The 8,103-nt window shown below is 36.6% G+C and overlaps 1 protein-coding gene across 1 annotated transcript in view; it reads left to right on the forward strand.

Annotated features, from left to right (window-relative positions):
- The first annotated feature begins 1,207 nt into the window (after nt 1-1,207).
- The window catches only part of ALDH1A1 (aldehyde dehydrogenase 1 family, member A1), a 36,615-nt gene continuing 29,719 nt past the window's right edge, over nt 1,208-8,103 (forward strand). Inside the window, exon 1 of the mRNA XM_009328089.1 lies at nt 1,208-1,381. Coding sequence (XP_009326364.1) covers nt 1,292-1,381 — 90 coding nt within the window. The 5' untranslated portion in view covers nt 1,208-1,291. The remainder of the gene's footprint in view (nt 1,382-8,103) is intronic.

Consider the following 8,103-nt stretch of genomic DNA (forward strand, 5'->3'; position numbering starts at 1 on the left):
CCAATCACAAAAATCATCAATGATAATTATAGCATGCTCTTTAATTCAGAAAGTATGTTACATATAACTAATGCATCATAAGATTAATCTCATGGTATGTCCTGTATCATCCATCAGTTAAAAGCAGCAAAGCCTCCGTTGCCAGATGGTTTAGATGATGCCTGATACATGAACTAACTGAGCTCAGTGAGTTTTTCAAGCACCTGTCTAGTCTCAATGAAAGCAGTAAGATCATTTCTCTTTATTTCTATGGCACAAATCTATTGTGCATATATCAGAAGCTTAGCATCTAAAAGCAAGTACTAATTCAGTCCCACTTTGTTCTGTGATAGCATTCATCAGAAAAGGTAGGACTTAATGAAGAAAGGAGTTTCTTGTGCCTTATAAAATTATCTGCCAGTACCAGAGATATGTTTCTCATTGAATAATCAGAACTGGACACATATGCACCAATGGGTTCCACCCTGGGTAGAAGAGTCCTGTCTATTAAATAATTTGTTCAGAAAGGCACAAACCCAGGTTTTCCAAAGGGCACCGTAGTAAAAATTTTGTCCTTAAAATTGTGGTCTTATCGAAAAAAACAACAAGGTTTTGCTTGATGCTACCCACAGAGTATTTTTTCTGGATCGATCAATTTTGTCCTACCTTCACGTTTCTTGAAAAACATGTGAAGGATTTTATATCACCATAGTCATCCCTTAGCTCTGTGATCTACAAAGCCGGTATTAATTACAGGAATTATAATGTACTCTGAACATATTAAAGCGTAACCTAAGGTGGCTTGTTTTTTAAGGAATGCTTTCCAGTTCTGGGAATTATTCTCGCCAACTCTCCAGTGAGAAAGGCTTAGTTTGTTTCCAGAGCAAACAAGTCTGTCTTTACCTTCAGACCTGCCTTCAACTATGTGAAGAACTTAACTTAAAATCTGGGGACCTGCCTGCTGAGAGAAAGTAATTTTACAGGTAAGATGAGGAGGCCTTAAACTGTGTTCCCCAGTAAGAAGTTCGTAGTGTCTGGCTAAGCAGATTGTTTCAGCAGCGTTTGCTTCATTGAGGTCTCAGCTCGGTGAAAAGGCTGTTGCTTTTGGTCTTAAAAATAAGTAGTGTCATTTTCTTTTTGCAATGAATTCTTTCATCCAATCATATTCCTGTATGCAAATATACCATAGCTGGTACAGATAAAAAAGCACAAATAAAGCTAAGAGCTCAGTCAGGACTAAAATCACTGCGCTTCCCTTATACTTCCTTTCACCTGTGTTTCAGGAACGTCCTCAAACTCCTCAACTGAAAATATGAAGAAGCAAGGTTCAGACAGCAATCCTGCTCCAGTTTTGCCAGCGCTGCCAGAACCACTCAAAGATCTGCAAATTAAGTACACCAAGGTTAGTGCCATTTGTGTTTCTTAATTTTTCTTATGCATTCAGCTCAGACGGTAGGAGGTACTCATTTTAATCTTATAGGAACCATGGAAGCAACTGTAAATCAGTGCTTAAAATGTTTATTCTGACCTGTTTCTGATATTATACATATTAGCAATTAATGTCCAGTGATCCTTTTAACCTAAGTATTTCAGGAAGTGTGCAAGTGTGATAGAGTCATTTCATATTTCACTTGGGGTGGGTGTTGTTTTTCTCCTGAAACAAATTTTCTGCAGTGATAAGTTTCTCAGAAAGTAATAATGGAGCAAAGAAGGAAAAGTTTCTATTATTATATTATTTTTCAGAATGAGAACAAATTAAAATGTTAGTGTATTGCATCATATTACAATCAGATTTAAATAATTATACCAAATAAGCTTATGTGGAAAGGGATGTGTGAAAATGAAACTAAAATAAAATTCATTCCACTCACATATTTTTCTTAGAGATAATGAAACTGTTTTTCAGCTTAGACAAGTAACTATCAATAAAACAAATAAAGTCTACCATCACAAATTACTCAATATTACCATAAACTTTTTGTAATAGTAAATTCTTTCCATATGCAGTTAGAAATACACAGATAAAGAATGTATGAATCCAGACTTGTGTTCCCAGCTTGAAAAGACCCTTTACCTGTTTTATATCATAGTACACAGATTTCTGCAAGAACTTTGAAAAAACTGTTGGCAGAAAATATTGAAACTCTGCTCTGTGAAACATTCAGGTAGAACAATTGATCAGAAAGGACCTCTTCACTTTGGTGACTCTTCGGTTACTGTTCTTTTTTCTTTTCTCATTACCACTGCAATGGAAATAAATTTTATTTTCTAGAACCACTGCTTGTTTCCATTTTCAAAAGCAAGGTGTTTGATGATTATCTAGATTAGTCTTTTTGAATTCCATTCTATCCTATTTTTTTCATGGAAAAAAACTAACCAGATTTCAATGCATGTCTTTCTTGAATAAATCACACAGGACCTTACTTTGTAAATATTTAACAGGCTACGAAAACTATGTAGTTCTGCCATGTGACAACTTTCTACTGCTCTTCCTGTCTCAAAAAAAAAAAAAAAAAAAAAGATACTTTAGTACCTAGGTCACAGTGGTGTTCCAGAAACTACAGTGCTATTTGTTTCATTTTTTTATTTTTCCAAAGGAAAACAACTAATGTGAGCAAAATGCCAGCTCAGAAATCTGATGTAACTGAATATGCGAGACATAAATTCCTGTAAACATTTCTATCCTTGTAAAATATTTAGTTAGCAAAAACCTATTCCAGTAATACAAAAAGCAACCACCAGACAGCCAGCATGGCTGAAATGTCTATAGTGTGCAATTAAGGAGAGTGTCACGTAGCAAATGCATGCTTCTTTTGCCTTGATAATAGATAACATTTCCTTAAAAACTGTGTATAATGTGTAACTGTGCAGAAATGCAATGCACTTGTTTGCAAAAGTGTGTACCTACAAGTGATCAAATCCAATACACCCTTGTGGAGGCTTGATTTTTGCAATGCTTTCCTCTGCTCTTTAAATATCACACAGGACTGTCTGAAAGCCACAACAGTGTACTAAGGGACAGGGAGATGGGATAATAGAAATGTCATCCCATACCCAGCAGTCATCCCACAATTTAATAAAATCTTTCCACTCTTGTCTTCTTACCCATCCTGTTCCTTTCCTGTTCCATACAGGTTAGAATGTGGGGTGTGGGATTGTTTTGACTAGTTACGTTGGAGGAATCAAGATGAGGGAAACATTAATTACTGCTGATGTACTAACCTTTCTGTCTGAAGCACCTTGGACATCAGCAGATCCCTCAGCTCTGGAAACTCAATTTTCTCGTTTTCTACCATGGCATAATATCAACCGCCATCACACAAGGATCTGAAGAAAGGTCTGCAAGAGATGTTCCAAGGACTTTCCTCTTTACTTAACACTGTCTCTATTTTATTTTCTATGAAAGTGATCATTTTGGGCCTTTTACAGAGATCATTTAACTAAGTATTTCCATATGCTTGTGAATCTATGGGTTGGTATAGCTACATCTCAGATTATGCCTTTCACATATAGCATAAAACTAAACACTCCTCAGGGAATTTGAATTTCAAGAATTAAATTGAATGCATTTTAAACAGTTAAATTGGCTTGGATGTTGAACCACAAAGTGATCTTGAATTGGTTTCATATCTGAATCTCCTTTAAAGATATTCCAATGAACTGAATGAGTGTTGGCAGCTGGCTAAAAATGTACTAGTAAATATTTTACTTAGTCAACACTGAGGAATTAGACAATGATTGTTTGACAAATGATTTCTGTCGTGATGCTTTCACATACACTAAGCCCTGTGGTGCTCCTTTAATCAGAGAAACTCAGATTAGTTAATTATTAGGTTGTCAAATTACATGAGGGGGAGAAAACTGCAGCACATTCTCTCACTAAGCATGTGGAAAATCAGAAAGTGTGGAAGGGTAAGCCACTCTAAGTGAAGAAAAATTGTAGCTGAGTATCACATATGTTGCAATCACTAGCTTCACAAACAAAGATGAGGGATAAAAGCACAAAAATTTAATTAGACTATCTGGGGAAAGGTAATCAGCTATAAAGGTACTATAGAAACATACTCTTTTTAATATCAACTGACTTTGTAGATACAAACCCACTAACTAACAAATCAAAAAGTTTAAATAAATAATGAATAGAAAGAGTATGGCAGGTATTCTATATTGATATATTTGTTTAAAACTTACAGTTTCAATCTTTAGTAGTTCCTTGAATAATTTCATATATTTTAACTGTATTGCTTAAAGAATACAGTGAGACTCCATGATATATTTTGGGACTAGTAAATCAGAACTTATAGCACTTGAAATGAGCCTCCTCTTGGGCCACAAATCTCTTCCAGTTTTAGACGTAACTGTAAGATTTACTGCCATCATCAAACTGAAGAATATCTGAACGAGTCTCATAATCTATAAAAGTGGGTGTGAAAAGGGCCCAACAATTTTTCAGCACTGTGCATCACCTCACCTGAGTGATGCTGAATTGCCTCCAGCATACGGTAGCACAGCCACAGCCCTGGTGCCTCTTCACTGTTTCTGGCCTCTAAAAAAACACTGTTGGTGTCATTCCCTGGTTTACTGTCCTCACTAGAATGCTTGTGAGCAGTCAGCTGAGCAGCTGTTGAAATTTGGTGATCATTTTTAGCTCTGTGAAACAGGCAGTGGGGCTCATTTGAAAAGCATTGTCAAGAAAAGTTTTATCATGGCAGGAGTTGTAGACTATGTGGGTGCAGATTTATTGTGGGAAGACGTTATGCTTTTTCTTGTTCCATAAGTTTGGAAGAGTTTCTGGTATCTAAAGAGAAGACAGCTTAGACATTTCATTCCATATTTATAAAGCTACCCTTAATAGTAAGTTTGGGGTAGTCCACATTTTAGGTAGTTCTATTACTTTTCTTGACTACATCTCTGTAGTATGATTATAGTTTATAACAATAATAGTGAATTACATAAAAATTCTTCCCTGACAAAGAATAAGTTTATAGACAGATGCTGAGTATGGGATCATGTATAGGATCTTTGCAACATCAGAAATGAAGTATTTTCTTCTCTAAAATGCACTTTCAAGTCACTTCTACAGAAGCACTGAGGCCTGAAACCCTTTGACATTCCACAATATTGAACCCACAAAAAGGGGATCCTTATTCTAAGGAGGATGGAGCAAGAAGTTATGTTTTGTAAGGTGATGACACCTAAGGTAGAGGCTCTAAAATCTATTTCAGCAGAGCTATGGTGCGGTCCATCTGAGATAAAGCTGTCCAGAGTCAAATACTTTATTTCCTCATGCAACAGAGACACAAATATGGCACTTCCCATCTAGCAGATACTTTATAAAATGAACTCACAGTCCTTTCAAAATACTCAAGGACTGAAGGGGAAAAAAAAACACCGGGATGACAAAGAAAGGCAAAGAGCAGGTCTTGTCTCCCCATTCTCTGCTCAGGTCATTTGAGTGACCAAATCAACTGTCTAAACAATGACAGAAATACTGCAGTCTTGCAGGTAACTTCAACCCCAAATGGTGTATGGTATTAGATTATCTGAACGGAAATCAATCATTTCAGAGAATTGAGATTTTATTGCACTCCGACACTGGGAAATAAAACCATTCAGAGGGCTTTTGACTGCAATAGCCTGTCACCTGGGCTCTATTTTAAATACTAAACTTCAGTAGTGTACAGTATCCTCTACAAGAAATGTGTATTTCCAGGTCTAGTGCAAACAAGTCTGAAAGTCATTAATTCTTTGGGTTGTTGAAATAAAAACCATCTTTTCTTCTAAAAATACCAGTGAAATAACAGTTACAAAATGCCTGCAACAGCATTTCTAAATCCTTGCAAAATAAATTTGCAGCCCTAAACCTCAGTCAGTCATCACAGACAACCCCCTGCACAGCACATGCCACAGAAGGGTAGGTCTTTTGCATCTATGTCTGACAAACCAGCACAAAAAAATCTAAGCTGCCAGTGGAGTTCTGACTGACCGACAAAACACCGTAACCTATTGCAAGATGATCCCAAATGTTTTTTTCCAGAGGCAATTGTTGGCTGATACTTCAATGTTGCCTGGAGTTAGATATCCACATCCTGTTTGTTTGCAGCATATACTCCACAGCATTAAATGAGCATGGCTGCATGCACATTTATGAGTGCAGCTGCCTGCAATGTATGTAACACTGCTTACATGTAGAGTTTTGACTTTTTCCTTCTCTTTCCTGTCTTTCAAACCTGCATGTGCAAGACTTCTATCTGGCTTATGAAAGACATCTGGATAGTTTGATTTATACAGCCCTGATACAATGTTGTGTATATATTTAATATAATGAAGTTATGTTTTAAATGGGAGTGGTATTAGAAACATTAATAAGAATGATATTCTGAACTAATATTATGGGTGATATTGGTTGGTGCAATAAATGTAGTATTTAAACAAATACTTTAAAAACTTCCAAAAATGGTATGTTTTGCTATTATTCCTTTCACAGACAGATATGAATTTGGCATACAGTAACATCATAGCAGTGTTATGTTAATATTTACCTTTTACTTTGTCTCTTTTCTTGGCAATGTAGCTAGTTACTAAAGATGGCTTTTTTCATATTAACCATTTAATTGCTGTCTTTGCCCTTTCACAACAGTCAGAATCTTGTGTGGACATTCCTATAATCAACTTTATCACATATCTGAAATTTCCAGGGCCTTACATATTTGTTTCCCTGACAGCTTTTGTTAAATCAGGAGTGTGCTGGTCAGTCCTGATGGTCAGAGGCAGCAATGACACTCTATATATGGTGCCCACATAGAAACAAGTTGAAACATACAGGAATATATTGATAGCAAATTGTTACCATATCCATTTAAAGATAATATTTTTATTGATCTTGATAGTTATTACCATACTATTCACCAATTATTAACGACCATTCAGACAGTCAGTGTAAGCAATTTCAATACTATGCAAAAAAACTGTTCCCTGAAAGCTGTCATGTTTTTGTAACATATGTGGTTGTGGTGGTAAGGTTTAAATCCCAGGTCAGTGTGACAAATCCTGCAGTTTTGGTGTCTTGACTTTGTCCTGCCCTGAGTCAACCATCATTTGCTTTGATTTGCCTACCCCAAAGTATTTTCTGGTTTTCTGTTTAGTATTCCTGCCACTCTGAGCAGCAACAGTGGGTCCTTTATCCTAATGGAAAGGAAACAGGAATCACATCTTTTCTGCTAGTTGGTCTCACAGCTAAGCTCCAGTGACATGGGGCAAGACGCCATGACCCTAAAAATGGGCACAGTTTAAGCACAAAATGCCTGGCACAGTCAGTCAGAGTCTGCCATGGTCTCAATAATGAGCATGATCAAGATTTCACATGTGTTCCAACAAAGCAGCGGCACTGGGAGAGAGAAAGAAGGGAGGGCACTAGCGCATCACCAGCAGGAAGGTGGACTCAGGCACTGGGAGAGATGCTTAGGGTAGTGACCCCATTTCAGCACTGACCCGAACCCAGAGATTGCAGTGTTAGACAGAGGATGACAAGCACTGATAACATTGGACCGTACACATTATCATGTTCGCTTTAAAGAACAACCTACACAACACTAGGTTGCAACATAGCCTCCTCTTTTCAACATTCATGTTATGTATCAGGTCTTTCCAATGAAGTTTTCTTTTCTGTTTCAAGGCTAACCTACAGAGTCAGAAATAAAAAGTTAACCCACTTTGACAATTTTACCAACACTGGCTCAGAGATATCAGTCTCCAGGGTAGCACTGATCTTGTGCACCTACAGATAAGGCCCAGGTTCTATTTTGCATTTGTGAACAGAGATAAATACCTCAAATTTCACCCAGAGGTCCTTAGCCTTCCCTCTGCTTGTCCTCTAAATTTTCACAGCTGTGTAATGTCATATAACTTCTCAGTAATTACTACTAAAATAGAGCATATTTTTAGTAGATTGTTTTATTCTCTGTCACTTAACAATTGCTGAATCAATTCATTTTGTATCATCTTTAATATGAAAGAAGAGAAAATTCAGAAATATAATTGTTTTAATAATGGTATAAAGTACATTTTTTAAAAGACAACATTTACTTTTTTAGAATAGTGTGTACAGTGCCGTAATTTCCCTAC

The sequence above is a fragment of the Pygoscelis adeliae genome, unplaced genomic scaffold (genome assembly GCF_000699105.1).
Source record: "Pygoscelis adeliae isolate BGI_AS28 unplaced genomic scaffold, ASM69910v1 Scaffold45, whole genome shotgun sequence".
Lineage (NCBI taxonomy): Eukaryota > Metazoa > Chordata > Aves > Sphenisciformes > Spheniscidae > Pygoscelis > Pygoscelis adeliae.